Here is a 17,590-nt window from a genome sequence, read left to right on the forward strand (position 1 = left end):
GGATGCTACTTAATATCCTACAATGCATAGGACAGCCCTACCACGGAGAACTGTTTCATCCAAAATGTCAGTGCTGAGATTGAGAAACCCTGGCTAAGTCTAATCAGGTAGCAGGTCAGGTAAAAGCTAACACGGAGCTTCTTAACCACAGACAATGGATGGTTCCACACAGGCCACAGAGCTCTCTAGAAATGTGGTGTAAGATTTTGTCTGTGCGCATGTATTTTTCCTGGGGACAGAGTCTGAGGTTGGAGAACTCCAGGTGTTAAGGTGCCGTGGACTTTGCATCAGTCTGGGGCCAGGGATGGGGTATGTCAGAGTTACTCAGAGTGCTGCGCAGCCCATTTTCATCCTCTCCATGGGAACAATTGCGGCAGTAAGCCACTCCTCCTAAGGGAAGGTGCCTAATGCTCAAGGCAGGTAGGAATGAAAAAGGAATTAGCAGTGCAGGTCCTAGGGACCCAGAGCCAAAGGGGTTCTTTGGAACGAGCCAGTGAATGAGCCCAGCAGCTCCACAGAATAGAGCTGGACTTGAGTTTTCCCAGCCTTTTTGGCTCGCTCAGCAACTAACTCACCAGCACCCATGTGTTATAGCAACCCTGTTGGTGGGAGCAAGGCTATGCAGAGAAAAAGGGCCTTGTAGGCATTCTCTCTTGAAAGAAAGCACATGCTCCTTGTCATTTTAGCATCACCCTGGTTCTTAGGACATTCTTGGTGGCCCAGTGGAATCGAGACATTTGTGAAGGTTTGGGAATTAAACATGAGAAAGCTCTGAGAGCCTAGACAAAGGGGTAAGACAGGCATTCCTAGCTGCACGGTGGGATTAGTAAGATGTAACCTGTGGATCAGGATCAGGGCAAAGGGCTCCCTGGGCTATATTTAACATTGCAAATCTCTTAAGAAGTTGACCCTGTCACCAAGACATCACCTGGCCCAGTCCTGATATGCAGTAGAGCACTTTTTAACAAGTCCTGATTGTAGAAATCACTTCTTTCTGCTGTCCCCAGCTTGGGAACCTGCCTCCCCCAGAGGCAAGGTGGAGGCTCCTTGCTTTGCCAGGACCTCCTTGCAGCTTGCACAGCAGCATGGAGTACCCAGGGCCCCCCTCCCCTTTCTCTCTGCTCTGTCTTCTCCTTTCATGTCCTCATTTCTTTTGCACCATCTTTTCTGTTCTAGAAAGAGCATAGGAGTTGGTGGTGACTCTCATCTTATTAGCACTAGCTGTGTGACCTGGTGCAAGCCTCTCCACCTCTTAGCTTTCCTCATCTAAGAAAAATGAGGTGGATGGTGCCAGTTGAGAAAGGAGCAACAACACTGGTGACAGCTCCTGCATAGCCTTTTGTAAGGCACACATTAATTATGCTAGATGCTTCATGTCTAACTCTCACAACAATCCTGTTTTGTAGGTGTCTGGGGGGCCCCCAGGACCACCCTGCATTCAAAGACTCACTAGAACTCATGGGAGTCAGCATGTAGTTGTTCTCCCAGCTAAGATTTATTATTGGCATAGTAGTGAGGGTGCATACACAACTGAGTTCTAAGGGAGAATGACACAGGTGGAGTCTGGAGAAATCCACATGCATGCTTCCTTATACTCCCTCCCTTCCATGGGGGCGGGGGTCACACAAAGCACACTCTTCCCTCAGCAACAAGATGCAACAACATGGGTATAATGTTTCTGCCTGGGGGGGCCTATTTGACACTCACATTGGCACGCTCTGCCTGGCACCTACCAAAATTCCGGACTCCCAGAAGAAAAGCAGATATTTAACATAGACTATATTGTTTATACAGTCTAGGCACAGTTAACCACTTTTATCATCTAGGGAATGTTGAAAACACGCCCAAAAGCTGAGTTCCTAGATTCCAGGCCTTTCTAAAACTAGAGAGAGACTCAGGTCTGCAATGGTAGCACTCTCTAGCACAGTGCCATGTCCATTGCACAGGTGAGGAAGCAGAGGCCTTAATCATTAGCTGGGATTGGAACCAAGGCCAAGCCCATCGCCTGGTGCCTCTAATGCGAACTATCTCTTGCTCAAATTCCCTCTTCCCTTCCTGGGATGTGATTAGACACACGATGGTCAGTCAGAACTTTGCTCAGGCCAGTCAGAGGGCCCTCTGACCAGGAGTGTGCAGCCATGGTGGTGACTGCCTTCATGGATGTCGGACTCTACCTCAGACCCCAGAAATGTCCCAGCAAACATGGAAGGGGTTTTCTCACAGGGCTTATGACTTGCTTTTTGCTCTTCGGGCAACCCTGCCCTGCCACCAGGCCTGAGATCCTAAAGCACGAGATGAAGGTCTTTTTCGTGAAGTACAATGACCCCATCTACGTGAAGCTGGAGAAGCTGGACATCATGATCCGCCTGGCCTCCCAGGCCAACATTGCCCAGGTCAGCAGAGGGCAGTGGCCAGGGGCACAGGCGTTGGTGTTGGACAGTAACACCACCAACGAGCTGTGGTCTCTGGGCAGGCTGCCTGTTCTCACTGTTAACAGTTCAACTCATGAAGAGTGCTAAGCACAGGGCATGGGGCTCTGTAAGCAAGCACATAACAAATGTTAAGTGATAAAGAATTTATTTTTTTTGTGTTATTATCCATCCATTGAAAAGTGATAGTTAGGTAGATATGTTAACTATATCAACCTAAAAAAGTGTTGTCCAGCCCTGCCAGCTAGTCCTTCCCTGCTTTCCTCTTGGGGCACCTGACAGCTCTCTCCCTTGGGCCTTCCACCTCTAGCAAGAGGCAGAATCCCATCCTTCTAGGAATCTATGCATCCCCACTGCCCATGGTATTCCAGGAGGTTGCCCCACCAGATCCCCTTCAAACTCCTCTTCTCTGTTTGGCCCACAGGTCTTGGCAGAGCTTAAAGAGTACGCAACAGAGGTGGATGTAGACTTTGTACGGAAGGCTGTGCGAGCCATTGGCCGTTGTGCCATCAAGGTGGAGGTGAGGTTCTGGGACTCTGTCTTCAGCTTGGAGAGGATGAGGGAGGGAAGATGAAACCAGGAAACCAATCTGATTATAGCAGAATCTGCCAGCTGCTCATAGTCTGGGAGGCCTGAGGGTCACCACCAGAGTCCCCAAGGCACCCACTGTGCAGATTTGATTGGGCTGCTTCTCATTCTGTAATCTCCCTTAGGCCTTCGAGTTGTTGCAGATGAAATTAACCTATCAGAATCATGGGTTCCTTTGCAGTATTAGCTAAGAGGATGGGGCAGCCCCAGCTGGTGGTGGCCCTGGTTGACACTTTCATTCCATAGAGCTTTGGGGCTCTGCCTGGCAAATGTTTTGGCAAATATCATGATTCAGCTGTCCATGTGCCCCTTTTTCCAAGCTCCTGAGGGCTATCCAGACCCCATGTCTAGGCGTTTCATCGCTCCTATTCTCTGCCTATGGAGATGTGCCTTAACCACTGAGCTGACTCTCCTTAATCAGGTCTACTGGGGCTCGGGGATCCTAAGACAGCTGGTCACTCCAGCACCTTGTGGCATTTTCCCCTTGGCACCTTTGATGGCATCCTAAGAAATCTCTCCCACAAGGGCATTAGCACAGTGCATTGGAATGAGGTGGGGTGGGGACTGTCCGAGCAGAGCTTTTCTAAGTGTTTTTGGTCCCAGGAGACCATTTTGAGAAACAAGTAGAAGTGAGGTAAAGTTAGGCTAGAGCTTGTTCGCTGTACCCTCAGGGCTTGGTCAAAAGGATTCCCCACTCTCAGGCCTTCTCCTCAGTCTAATTCTATCTCTTTCTGTCCCTGCCATCCCAGGGCCATCATTTTGTACTCATTCTCCCACCAGTTATCTCGAGAAAGTGTTCTTTTCTCCTGCCGTGACAAGGAAGGTGGGCAAGGTGTGTCTGAGCCCTTGGCCAAGGCACAGTCATCAGATGTTCTACTGGAGAAGGGTGCAGAGGCCTTGCCCACAATCTCTCCTTCCCACAGCAATCTGCAGAGCGCTGTGTGAGCACGCTGCTCGATCTCATCCAGACCAAGGTCAACTATGTGGTCCAGGAAGCCATCGTGGTTATCAAGGACATCTTCCGCAAGTACCCCAACAAGTATGTGGTCTGCTCCTCCCAATGAAAGTGATGCGGTTCTCCTGGGGACAGGGATGGTGGGGAGAAAAAGCAAGGAAGGAGCCTCTCCCCTCTTCCTTGCTTCCCTGCCACAAAACAGCATTTTCAAAAAAACTCTGTTTTTTTCTTCTCCTGAGCTGCCCCTCTGCTCCACAGACCAAAATAAGAACTAAAATGTAACATAAAACTCCAGTCTCATTACTCATCACCCTCCTGGGGTCTTTCAGGGCATCTGCCTGTCTTTCTTGGCCCCCACTGGGCCTCCTCCCTCAGTGCTCACATGCCAGCTGTGTGCTGGGTCTCTAGGTATGAGAGTGTGATCGCCACACTGTGCGAGAATCTGGACTCCTTGGATGAGCCCGAGGCCCGGGCTGCCATGATCTGGATTGTGGGCGAGTATGCCGAGCGGATCGACAATGCCGATGAACTGCTGGAGAGCTTCCTCGAGGGCTTCCATGATGAGAGCACCCAGGTGAGCCATCAAGCAAGCTGACTCAAGCCAGGGTATGGGTCATGATTGGCAGCTTGTTACCATTGCAGTCCATCCTGCTCTGAAACCTTCCCCTCAGCCAACAGGCCTCAGGGCCCTGCCCCTTCTAATACTGCATTGGTAGTGTGGATAGACAGATAAGTGATGAATGGATGACAGATGTGTCCCCTTTTCCTCCCACACTACAGTACCTGAGAGGGACTTATGAAGACAGCCTGTGATGGATGGTATGCACTGAAGGCAGACAAAACATTCTGGTTTCATTTTCGTATTTATCTTTGGATACATAATACACTGACTTCGTTCAAAATTAAAAAGATACAAAGGATCTATATAGTAAAAATTCTCTTTCCTAGCCACCAGTTGTTGCAGAGATCACTAGTGTTATTTATTGGTTTCTCGGGGATACTTCCAGATAGAGTTTAGGAATATACCAGCAGGTAAACACACACCTCTATATACATGTAAACATACACATACACCGTTGATTCTTGTTATTTGTGGTTCTTATATTCTGTAAAGTTACCACAAATACTGAATTAGCAAGTCCTACTCCAGTGTTCTTAGAAGAAATACAGAGTTGGGTTCCTATGAGCCTCTGGTCCCAACATTTTTGTCATACCGGTTAGCATAGAGCCCTCTTTTACTTGTATTTGTGTTTAAAGACACCTTATTTAATATACATTGTTGATTCACTAACATTGAACTTATGGCCAACAACACTGTAACTTCTGCCCAAACAAAGCTTATCTGACACATGCATTTTCTCCATAAGGCACATCACAGCCTTCTTGCACTTAACACTAGGCAGCACTTCAGCACTACACTTGGGGCCATTTTAAACACAGAAATCACCCACACAAAGCACCAAAATGTGAAAGATGTAGCACTAAATAGACTGAAAAGAATACTTGTTTACAACGTGAAAACAAAAAGGCAGAGTGTCGCCTATTTTGACCTCTGCTGGGAATGTGTACATCAGGTGACTCAAATTTTGCTTTGCACGTGTCTGAATGGCCTTGAAGTACCACAAGCACTGATTTTGGGGTTATAAGTAAATTTTAGCAAGTAGGTAAATTTGTAAATGTGGACCCTATGAATAATGAGGATCGACTATATATATATTTCCTCCTCGTTTATTTCTAAACACTACTAATAGCATACTATACAAATTCAAATTGTTCAACACCTTGCCTTTTTCCCTTAAAAATATGTCTGAAGGCCCTGCCATTATTAATTTATAAGAACCTTTCACAGCTGCATAGGAGTCCTTTGTGTGCAGAGGTCCCATGCTGATTTAACCAGCCTCCCCTGAAAGATAGGTAGGAGTCAGTTTTCTGCTCTTTTCATCAGTGCTGCTACGAATAAGCTGTGTAAGGCACATCTGCAAGTACAGCTAGGGGATAAATTCTTAGAAGCAGAAGGCTTGGTAAAAGGGCCTGTGCATTGGAGATTTCCCTTGGCATAGAGATTGTTCTGGTTTACACTGCTAGCTCAGAGGTGTGGATAGCCCTCTCCTTACCTCCATGCCAGCCCAGTGTATCCTCAAACTTTACTTTTGCCAGTCTGATAGATAAAAAGTGGTACAGTAGCTTCATTTTACTTGCATTTCTGTTCTGAGTGGGATTGAGCATCTTCTCATTTGTATTCCCTTTTCTGTGAACTGTAACTATCTGGTCATTTACAGAGTCTCTAAAATGTCTATCTGTAAGCACAAAAATCTTTTCTCTCCCAGACGGGGCAGGGTAACCTAATGTGTCAGAGCAAGGGCCTTGGAATCGGAGATCCTGGAGTCCAGACTCCTCTTCTGCCCCTTCTTGGCACAGTGGCTTTACACTAATCCTTCTATGCCTCAGTTTCCTCATTTATAAAATGAGGTCCCAACCGTCTTGTTGCTGTGAAAGTTGAATGGGATGCTTTGTGTAATGTCCTTAACATGTTCCCAGCCCGTGATAAGTACTCATTAATGGTGGTATTGGTGCCGGTCAGAATTGGTTTAAAAGCAAACTGGTCCAGGCAGAAAAGAGACCAACTGACTCTTGTAGCTGGTGAGTTCCACGAGTGTGCCCTTCTGGCAATCCTGGGTGAGGATGCTGGCATTATGGCCGTTTCTGCCTCCCTGGGGTGGCTCTTCCTTGGGCAGGCTCCCATGAATGGGGCCTGCAAGGAGTCAGCAGTTCCAGGCTGTGTCCTTACATCTTGGACACTCCTGTAATTACTTCCCTCTCAGTTCTGGTAACAGACCAGGCCCATTTGCATTGTCCTGAGCCAGTCGCTGTGATTCTGGCCAGGTCTGTCAGACACACATCCTGGTCTCCATGGATTGCAAGGGCTGCAGAAAGAAGGGCAGTTCTTTGAAGGACAGCCAGCATTTCTCTTACCAGAAGAAAGAATAGATACTGGGTAGGCAAAAACAATAGATGTCCATCACAAAAAGTAATTCTCACCTACAGCCATTACTACTTGCCAAGTCCACCTGTCAGCCTGCCCCAAAACTGCCTTTACTTTTAACACACCAGCTTCTCGTTCTTGTCTCTGAGAAACAAAGTTTGGCCTGTGATCGTTTCTGCCTCCCTGCAATCAAGTCCTGCCTGAGATTACCACAGAAGATATCTTATAAAGGTGTTTCTCCCCGTATAATAGAGTAAATCTTTTGCAGCCTCTTCCTCCTCCAAGAAGCCAATTTAAAAGCTGGGATTAGAGAAGTTGGATAAGGGAAAGCTACATAGCAGCCTGGGGTGGGGAAACAAATCCAGGCTCCTCCACTGTTCGGTGGCCTGGTGCAAGTTCAGCTCACCAAGCTCATTTCCCGGTCTTCAGCACAGGGCTTTTGCAAAGCTTATTGGATGGTGTGGGTAAACTGCCTACTCCAGTGCTCAGCAAACAGTAGCTGTGTGGTGGTGGTGTTTTCATTAAGTGTCCTGCTCCGTTTGCCTCTGGGTTCACAACATAGTTCAAAGCTTTTATAAGAATACTTTAGTGCTTTGCAGTTTGAGAACTTATTTTAGATTGTCTCTTTGAGCCCCCTTGTCCTAGGCTTCTAGGACTCTACAGCCTTGGACGGGTACCCCAGAAAGTGTTAGCTAGGGCAGTATGTCAGTTCAGCCTGCATCTGACAGCTGTGGATGGCAGAGCCGGCAGCATCATTGCAGGAGAGCTGTTGGAAGGTGAAAGGGACTGGGCTCATAGCCAGAGCTCCCAGGCAGAGTAGCAGACCAGACAGTGATAAATGAATCCAGGCAGCCAGCTGACCTGGGTTGGGAATAACTTGGTAAAGAGCCTCTTGGTGGCTGTGCTGATATTAACAATAATGACAGCAAAATACACAATAGATTCTTTATGTGTGTTGTCTTATTGACTCTTCCATTAATCCTGTGAAGTATTATACCCATTTTATGAATGAGGAAACACTCAGAGAAGTTAAATGACTTGTCTAGGATCGCCTACCTGGGAAGTGATAGAACCAAAGTTCAAATGAGATATGATCTAACTCTTAAGTCAGTTGCCATATATTGCCATTTTCAAAGCTCACAAGAGCCCCCTGAAGTAGGCACACCTCTCCCTCACTGACCAAGGGTAAGTGGCTTTCTCTAGGCTGCCCAGCCAGAGGCTAGAGCCAGGGCTAGAAGCCAGTCAGTCCCCAGGCTGCCTCCTGCCTTGGAAACAGCCACCGCACTGCTCCTCTGCTATAGGCCCATGTATAACCAAATCACAGGGACTCTGGATCGCCCATTCCCAGAAACAGACTGCCTCCCCTTCATCCTGCCTCCTGCTGTGAGCCCGCCCTGAGTACCAGGGTAATTAAGCCATTTGTTTCTGTAAGTGCCCTCTTCCTGGACAGGCCCAGGATGTGCCGCCAGCTCCACTTCCACCCTCTTGCTGCAGGCCTATCCCTGGCACAGCCCTGGCTCAGGAGCCTCAGGCTGCCCCCTTTTCTTAAGACTGGCAAAAATGAGATGTGGCCAAGGAAAGAGTGTGTGCAGGTAATTGTTCTTTCAGAGGTGTTTTTTCAGTCAACAAGTTTTCCTTAAGTGCCTGCTATACACTGGATACTAGATCGAGCAATAACCAAGAATACAACTATGACAGACATGATCTGCCCTCAAGGGGCTCTCTTCACAGGACAGTCCAGTGGCTGGAAAGCATTTCCAATACAGTGGGGCAGCACTGATAAGGGAGTTCAGGAGGCTGCAAAAACATTGTGGGGGCTCGGGTCAGTACAAGATCCGAGGGGTAAGGTGATGATGGCCAGGCTGAGGGCAGCAGGAGGCACGTTCAGGTGAAGGCAGCAGCCAGGTAAAAGGCGAAGGCTGAGAGAGGGCTGGTCAGGGATGGTTCCTGTGGTAGCAGCGAAGCTCCTCAACAAACAGCCGGCTCTGTGGGCCCTTAGACCTCACTGGCACCATCTCTTCTTGATATATGGTCCCTTTAAGAAGCTTACCAGCTACATGCCTTTTTAAGCTGTGAGCTCCTTGAGGCACCATGAGGCCTGGAGCCCTAACAAGTTTTTGGGACCCCAGGGCTAGGCAGCAGCCCCTGGCTTACACAGGGTTGCCACACAGTACAATGGCCAGCTCCTTGCTTAGTGGTGATGCCGAGGTCTAGGGCACTCGGCACTACCAACACCCCCTGCTGGCCTTCGTCTGTGTTCCATGGCCACCCTCAAACCTAGGAAAGGTGTTCACTTCTAGGGCCTTTGAACCCCTTTTCCCTCTGTGATGTCCTCATTTGGTTTCCTGCTATCCCCACATGAAGCCCACACTTCTTCCTTGTCACCTTTCCTTCAGGTTCAGTTGCAGCTGCTGACAGCCATTGTGAAACTCTTTCTGAAGAAGCCGACAGAGACCCAGGAGCTGGTGCAGCAGGTCCTCAGCTTGGCCACTCAGGTCGGTGCCCCAGCCACCCCACTGTGTCCAACACAACTCTTGCTGCACAAGGGGCATTTCGGTCCAGACCCAGGTGGTCCTGCCCCTAAGACTATCCCCATTGTGAGTTTGGCCCCAGAGTAATCCAGAATACCTCTTCAAGGAGCTCAAAAACAAATCAAGATGGAATGGGGTCAGGTGCTGAAGTTGAGACAGACTGTAAATGAGAGAGGAGAGGGAAGTCTATGAGAACCAGGGAGTTTATGTGAGGGCAAGGAGGACAGGCTGCCTATGGAGGGAAGTAGGGAAGGAGATAGAAGTGGGCATGACCTGCTCGGTGGGCTAGAGTGGGAAGGGAGTGCAGGGCTGGGGGCCGTGTCCATTGAAATTTCTTCCCCTTTCTCTCACCCGGTTTCTCTGCTTTGAGTTTCATGGGCTTCTCGTCACCCCCCACAAGGACTCAGACAACCCGGACCTGCGGGACCGTGGCTACATCTACTGGCGCCTGCTCTCTACAGACCCAGTGGCTGCCAAGGAGGTGGTGTTGGCTGAGAAGCCACTCATCTCTGAAGAGACTGACCTCATCGAGCCCACACTGCTGGATGAGCTCATCTGCTACATTGGCACACTGGCCTCTGTCTACCACAAGCCACCCAGTGCCTTTGTGGAGGGAGGCCGGGGTGTTGTGCACAAGAGCCTGCCACCCCGCACTGCCTCGTGAGTGAAGTGGGCCCGTCACCAGGCTGAGCCTCCCCACCTGGTTCCTCAGTTCAGTAGCACAGGTGCTCAGTCCTTGTGTGATGTCCCCTGGCAAGGCCTGAGTCTGAGGAAAATTATGATTCTGGAGACCTTTTATTGAATGCTTACCACATACCAGATATTGTCTAGGTGATCTCATTTGATCCTTACAAGAGCTCTTAGAGATGTCCCCATTTGACAGATGAGGACAAAAGGCATAGAGAGTTTGAGTGCCTGGTACAGCATCCCCAGCCAAGCGAGCTGGACTCAGACTCCATTCTCTTTGATTCCAGACTCCCGTTCTCGCCTTCCTCCTCTGCCAGTCCCAGGTTTGGCCTGGTTGCCCAGTGCTCTCTTTAGAGCTGGCTAAGTGGTGAAATATAGATGTTCTCTCCCTTCACTCACTCTCATGAAGCTGGATCTCTTGGAGAGCCAAAAAGATGGATCGGAGGAAGGGGGAGGAGGAAGAAGCATGTAGACAGCCCCTCTGGGGACAGTGAGGAGACCCAGGCGCATGTCCTAGGGGAGGATCCTAGAGACTGGGGACTCCGACCTTTGACCTTCCTCAGACAGCCCTACCCCACACCCTGCTAACCTTCCATCTGTGTCCTCACAGGAGTGAGAGCACAGAGAGCCCTGAGACAGCCCCTGCTGGAGTGCCCTCTAGTGAGCAGCCGGATGTCATCCCTGCCCAGGGAGACCTGCTGGGCGACCTCCTCAACCTGGACCTCGGGCCCCCAGTGAGCGGCCCACCTCTGGCCACCTCCTCGGTGCAGATGGGAGCTGTGGACCTCCTTGGTGGTGGCCTTGACAGCCTGGTATGTCTTGGGAACCCCTCTGGATGACAGTGATAATGATTTTCAGAAGAGCAATCACTGAACACCCTCCCTATGCCAAGCACCAACTAGGTACCTCTGCCTGCATAGGTGATCACATAGCTCCTTACAGGTAAGAAAACTGAGGCTTACAAAGGTCAGGTGACTTCCCTCTAAGAGAGCACGGCTGCTAAGTAGCAGACATAGAACTTAGTTCTTTGCCAGGCCACTGAATCCCAAGAAACTTGGGGTAGTGTAAGGCCAGTCCTAGTCCATTCCCCCAAGTCTGACCCTGCAGGCATCTTGGCCTTAAGACTGGAGAAGCCAGACCTGTGTCCACTGACCCCCATACTGTGCACCAGCTTGGCTTGAGAGAGGTTTAAGAGAGGTCAGAGACAGTCCTCCCCTGAAGAAGGGGGTGGTGAGACGCATGGGTATCTCCCTGGAACTTCATCCAGTGAAGGGGCAGCAGAGCCTCTTTCATTCAGCCATGCCTGGCTCAAGTCTCCAAGGCTGTGGAACAAGAAAGGATAGGAAGGGCTGTGGCATAGGATGTGGGCAGTGGGTAAGACCAAGAGGTGGTGCCCTTCACAGAGACAGTCTAGGCCCTTCCTAGGGCCAGCACAGCCTTGCACCAGACTCTTCTCAGATAGGGCAGCAATAACTAATCTTTTCTTTTTTTTCCTCTCTTCTCTCTCTCTATATTCTTTCCTGGCTTTTCTGTATGCATGTGGCTGCCTGTGTCCTCTTCACCCTGCCTGCTTCTGCTTGGAGATGGGGGATGAGCCTGAAGGGGTATGGTTCAACCTTTGTGTCACCAAGCCTTCATCCTTGCTCCTGAGAGCACTGGCCCAGCATCCCAAGGGTCAGATGAGGTCAAAGCAGTCCCTCCCAGCCCTGGCCTTCTGTCCAGTGTCCTGGCAGCCTCTGCTTTGACCTCCTGGCATCCAGTTGCCACTGAGCCCCCATATCCATAAATTTCTTACCCTATCCTCACTATCCAATAACAAAAGTTGCCTTGTCATTCTCAGAATCGCCAGCCCTCTCTGTCCTCATGGCCCCTCTCTGACATCCCGGCAGGCACACTCCCATCTGCTTAGCACAACCCCCTCATAGCAGTATGTCTTGGGCACCCCTTTTATCTGTAAGCTTAGTGTTAATTTTTGAATGTCCTCAGTCCTTTCTCAGAGGGGCAGCAGTAACTTAGGTCACCCCTAAGGCTCAAAGCTTGCAGGGCATGGGAGGGCTGAGTCTCCCTTCTCCACCCACCTCACTCTGTCTTATCTTTGCAACTTAGAGTTAATGTGACAGCAGCCCTGAGGGACCCCCTGCTGCCCTACTCCCCTATTTTCTAAAGAGCCAGGTGGCTCTACTCATCCCGGGCCCCTAATGTCCCTGCATTAGATTCCTGCCTCTGACCCCTTTCCCTTGCTTTCCAGATTGGGGGCCCCAACTTTGTGACACCCCCAGCAGCAGCAGTACCAGCCAATCTAGGAGCACCCATGGGCAGTGGCCTGAGTGACCTCTTTGACTTGACCAGTGGTGTGGGCACCCTGTCTGGATCATACGTGGCCCCCAAAGCAGTAAGTACCACACCTCCTCTCATGGCAAGAGCAGAAAGAAGTTAGAGACTGAAGTATGGGCTCCTTAAATTCCGTGGAATCGGCTCAGGCCAGTGGGATGGGCTCCAGGAGCAGCAGTTTGCCAGCACAATGTGGAGGGCAGCTGGGGCCTGTGGCAGCACAAGGAAGAGATCCTGAGTCAGGCATGGGGTACTGTGGAAGACATCCTATAGGGAAGCTAGAGCTCAGGCCTGCAGATCAAGTCAGAATTAGCCAGGCGAAAGTAGGAAGAGGGCTCCAGGCTGAGGTAACAGCCTGTGGAAAGGCCTGAAGGTGAGGGAGAGCCCAGCACCTTCTAGGGAACCGGCAAAAGCCCCATCTGGTTGGAGCAGTGGTTCTCAGTGCTGGCCAACTCAATGCCTGTTATTGACAGTAGACATTTTATAATGCCATTTTCTTTTCTTATTTTTAAATGAAATTTCTGGACTATGCATCTACCTACATGTTTAATTTCAAATTAATAAGATGCTCCCACTGCATAGAAGAGACGTAAAAGGAAAAGCATAAAATTATATATTTCAATGTTGTGAAGACTTGGTGCAGGCAAGGGAAGAAGAGCCGAGTTTGGAGTATGAGAACATGTGGGCCTGGCACTAAGTAGAGCACAGTGTGGGCCACGCCCTTAACATAACAGAAGCTGCTTTGGGATGGACCTGGCCCGATCCCCTCACAACACTCAGGTCAGATACCATGTCTGCCACTTTGTTCCCAGCCAGAGCCCCTCTTTTTTTCTAAGGTTCCCTGCCCAGAGCAACATACAGCAGGGCTTCAGGGACACGGTATTATCTTCATCGTGACTAAGAAGCTATGAGCCAGCACCTGCCCTGGCCTTACCAGGTATGCCAGCTGTATCTGCAGCAATGGTGACTGGAGCCCCCAGGCAGGATCTGGGCCCAGGGGGACCATAGCAGACAGCAAGTCTAGTGCTGGCAGCTGCACACTTCCGTGCCAGGGACTGCAGGAGCATGGCACAGCTCATTCCACTAAAACCTCCCAGCAGCCTTATTCTACTGTTATTCCCTTTTCGCAGTTGAAAAATCTGAGTGCTTTTGCCTAGGATCACCTAGCTGGTAAGTGACAGAATCTGAAATTGAATGCAGGGAGGTGGCACCAAAGTCTGTGCTTCCAGCCCCTATGTGATCATATCCCGAAGTGTTTGAGAACCTCCTCTGTGCCTGCCTTAATGTCATGAGTTGTCAGAATTAGTAGGGCTGAAGAGAACGTACAAATATGAGGTATGATGTAAAAAATATTCAGTTGACTAATTAGTACATGGATTGGCTACAGTGATGCACAAGACCAGCCCATACACATTGGAACCCCAGTGTAACAGGCATAAGGCAGGACCAAGTGACAGAAGAGCAGCAAATACTCCTGCAGCTCTGCAGTTGCCAGCCCTTGCTAGGCATTGCAGAGCTACCAGGAATATAAACCCTGGAGCTGGCCCTCAGGGAGCTGTGTGTTCATTTTAACAGATGTTATCACTCCTCTGTCTTAGTGATTAGCCAGATGGGTATATCAGCAGTGAGTGCTGGAAATGAGATGAGGGAATTATGAGGACAGAAGGAATCAGGGCAGGTTTTCTGGAGGAGGAGTCCTTACATCATGGACAGGACTTTCTCCATTACATTAGTCACAGGATGTTCCGGGATTTGGCTACTGTCTCTTCAGAATCAGTAGGTATGTCATCTACATTTTCCTAACAGCGCTGTGACTACCTACAATTTTTTGTTCTGTGTGTATTTCCCTGCCCCACCTGTGGGGATAAATACATTCTCCAAACTTCCTGGTTAAGGGGGATGAGGTTCACTGTGTACTTGAACTTGTAGTTCCTCAAGCATTTGGACCAGTGGGTGGTGACAGTTCATTGGTTCCTCCAGTAAATGTTCGGGGTTAGTTCTGTTAGGACCTGTGCTAGACTCAATGAACCCACAGTGATCAAGGGAGATGACGTCCCTACCCTCAGCACTTAGGCACGGCGACAGAAAGAGAGCAGCCAATTCTGCAAGAACCTGGGAAAGGAGGCCTGATGGAAGGATGGAGCACAGAGAAGTCACTGTACCGGAGACCTTTGAGTGCTGTCTGTATGCCAGGTCACAGCTGAGAACTAAAGCCATGTGATTCCACTCTCACAGATTTGACCAGAGGAAGCAAAGGATGATCAGGGTTAGCAAGTACAGTGGGGATGGCCGTGGGCCTGGAGAAGAACTTTCCAAACAGGGAACAAACAGCCTGTGTGGATGCCAGAAGAACAGGTGCCAGCAGAGCCTGGGGAGGGCAGGGCAACGGACTGTGGAGGCGAGCCCATGGGCACTGGAAGCCATTGCATGATCAAAGGGGTTTTATGTGATCAGATTTGCATTTTAAAAGATGACTTTAGCTCTTGTGGAAATTAGGGAGGGAGGAATTGGGACAGCCACGTGGCAACCGCCATCTTACTTGGTGAACTCTGATGGCAACTCAGACACAGGCGGTGGCTGTAGAGAGAAGAGAAGCAGAGGATCTGACAGCAGATTGGAAGAGATAGCGTTGACAGGACTTGGGCTGCATGATGGTGGAAGGTGGTCACGGTGGGCTGAGGGCTGCTGCCCATATGGCCCTGAGGTTCCTGATGTTGGCAACTTAAGAGATGTTGGTACATTTGCTGACACAGGGCACCTTAGGGAAGCTGTCAAGGGATGCCTGAGCCTTTTACTCTTACTGTGTAAGCTGTCCGAATGAAAATAACAGCCTGAGAGGCGTTTGTGTGTCCACAGGATGATACCAGCAGATGTCCTTCATGGGCAGGGCTTAAATTCAAGCTGTTTGCTCAGCAAACACTCCCTGAATACCACTAGGAAGGAGCCTGGTAGAGGACTTCCCTGAGGAGGCAGCTCTGAAGCTGACTCAGATGACAAGGGCAGCCAAACAGCAGAGGGCCTGCCGGGCAAAGGATCCTCTTAGGTACTGTCCTTGGACAGACCATTTTCTCTAACACTGCCTTCTGCAGAAGAGGACAGTCTGTGACAGCCAGGGAGGCCTCAACCTCTGGCTGAAGCCCAAGATAGCCTTGGGTACTCGACTCTCCATTACTCGTCAAGGGCCTACTTGTGTCCTAAGTTTCCTCAGCCCTGCTTCCTGAGTTCCTTCTTTGGCCTCTGAAGACTTAGGTCAGCCTTTGGGCACACCGTGCACTTCCCTACCCAGAGCTGCTCCAGTATACAGCCACACCATGATGGTGGCCCTGGGTGGGCCATGCAGGATCATTCTCATCCCAAGATACAAATGGTCATCCCCTGATGGTAAAGGCAGTTGTAGTCAATCTAGAAGGCACCGTCAGGAGAGTAGGGATCTGTGGGGGATCAGGGAGAGGGAGACAGGGAAGAAGACAGAGGGAGGGAGAGAGAGGATCCTCAAGTGGTCTGTTGAGTTTGGGGGAAGTAGCAAACACCAGCTCCCTCCCCACCATCTTCCCTGCAGGTTTGGCTCCCTGCCATGAAAGCCAAGGGGTTGGAGATCTCAGGCACCTTCACCCGCCAAGTGGGCTCCATCTCCATGGACCTGCAACTGACCAACAAGGCCTTGCAGGTCATGACCGACTTTGCCATCCAGTTCAACCGCAACAGGTGAGCTCCCTGAGGCCAGCCTTCTAAGAGCCCATGCTTGTGACTGCAGGCAGGCTGCCAGAGGCCTGATGCCTCTTTTGTTGTGAGGGTGGGTATTCCTCACAACCACACTTAAGGCCAAAATTCTCTAAAGCTGTAATTTCCCCCACAATGACCTTTTAAGTGGATTCCAAAGTACTAGGCAGAGGGAGTAGGGTATTTCTCCTTTTACTACCTTCCTCCACTGCCCGAAGGGGTTGTTTTAGTGACAGACATCCCCAGCTCCAGCCTAGGAGCCTGTGTTTGGCAAACACCCCACATAACAGGAGCTTGGAGCCTCCTTTGTAGGCCTTAGTTGCTTCCAGCTCTAAGAAGGCTGATGGGGCATGGGCCTGCCTGCCAGCAAAGGATTAAATTATCAGGATCTCTGAGAGTGGTGGCTGCTCCAGGCTCCTCACCCCCATCAGGTCCCCTGCAGTGGGGGTCAGTGGGGAAGGTCTCACATCTGGCACCATCAGGGTCTTCGTGCTCTGGGGAACCCAAGCAGCCTCTCCTGATGATTCTTCTTCCTGAGTGGCTCTAGTGATGAGCAAACTGAGCCTCTAAGAAGTTGACTGAAGGGGCTGCTTCCTCAGGGAGATCCTGTGGGCCAGTGGTTCCTGACCCTCTGTCAGACCAGGTGGCAGCTGCTGGAACACTTACCCCCAGATGACACTAGAGGCCACAGAAACACTTGAAGCTTTAAAGAGTGGTCCCAGTGATTGCTCATAACAAACTTTGTGTTGAAAACTTCCTAATAAGTTCTAGGCACTGTGCCAAGGGCTTTCAGAGTATTATCTCACTTGAGCCACCTGACATCTTAGTGCCATTACTCCCTTTTTAGTAGTTAATGACACCTGGGCTCAGAGGTCACATGGCAGGTAGTAGTGGAACTCCCAGGAAATCCTGGAGTGTTGGGCCACCACAAGGGCCTGGGTTTCCCCACGTTGTCTCCTGGCAGGCCTGGTTGCCATCAGGTTGGAGTCAGGCAGCTCAAGCTCTGGATCTCAGCAGTGACACACAACCGCCCCCTAATGCTCTGGACACAGGCCTGCCTCTCCCTGAGTCTCTGTGTCCTGGAAGATGGGAGACTGTATGCCTGTTGCTCTTTTTACAAGGACAGGTGTGATATCAAATGCTCAACCTGGGCACAGTGAGCACTCAGTTCATGGTCCCAGGCAATACCATGGTGACTTATCATCCCAGAGCCTGTGGCCGGGGTATCTCTCACACTCATAAGGATCCATCCGATTTACCCACATGCTGATTTATCAAAAAGCAGGGCTTTCCTGAGTATCTCTGGCCAGTGTGTGACCTGGCCAGTTCTGGCCCAGAAAATAAAACCCAACATGTCACTTGGGAT

At 50.2% G+C, this 17,590-nt stretch overlaps 1 protein-coding gene and 1 non-coding gene across 2 annotated transcripts in view; both read left to right on the forward strand.

Annotated features, from left to right (window-relative positions):
* Positions 1–17,590, forward strand: part of AP1B1 (adaptor related protein complex 1 beta 1 subunit) — a 48,665-nt gene that overhangs the window by 26,468 nt on the left and 4,607 nt on the right. Inside the window, exons 6-14 of the mRNA XM_023538442.1 lie at positions 2,065–2,393; positions 2,854–2,949; positions 3,941–4,056; positions 4,381–4,546; positions 9,352–9,450; positions 9,887–10,146; positions 10,784–10,985; positions 12,422–12,565; positions 16,064–16,209. Of these exons, the coding sequence (XP_023394210.1) occupies positions 2,065–2,393; positions 2,854–2,949; positions 3,941–4,056; positions 4,381–4,546; positions 9,352–9,450; positions 9,887–10,146; positions 10,784–10,985; positions 12,422–12,565; positions 16,064–16,209 (1,558 nt within the window). The remainder of the gene's footprint in view (positions 1–2,064; positions 2,394–2,853; positions 2,950–3,940; positions 4,057–4,380; positions 4,547–9,351; positions 9,451–9,886; positions 10,147–10,783; positions 10,986–12,421; positions 12,566–16,063; positions 16,210–17,590) is intronic.
* Positions 16,725–16,821, forward strand: LOC111747479. The gene has a single exon (XR_002783541.1). It is a non-coding gene; the product is annotated as a small nucleolar RNA SNORD125 (small nucleolar RNA).

This window comes from Pteropus vampyrus, unplaced genomic scaffold (assembly GCF_000151845.1).
Source record: "Pteropus vampyrus isolate Shadow unplaced genomic scaffold, Pvam_2.0 Scaffold223, whole genome shotgun sequence".
Classification (NCBI taxonomy): Eukaryota; Metazoa; Chordata; class Mammalia; order Chiroptera; family Pteropodidae; genus Pteropus; species Pteropus vampyrus.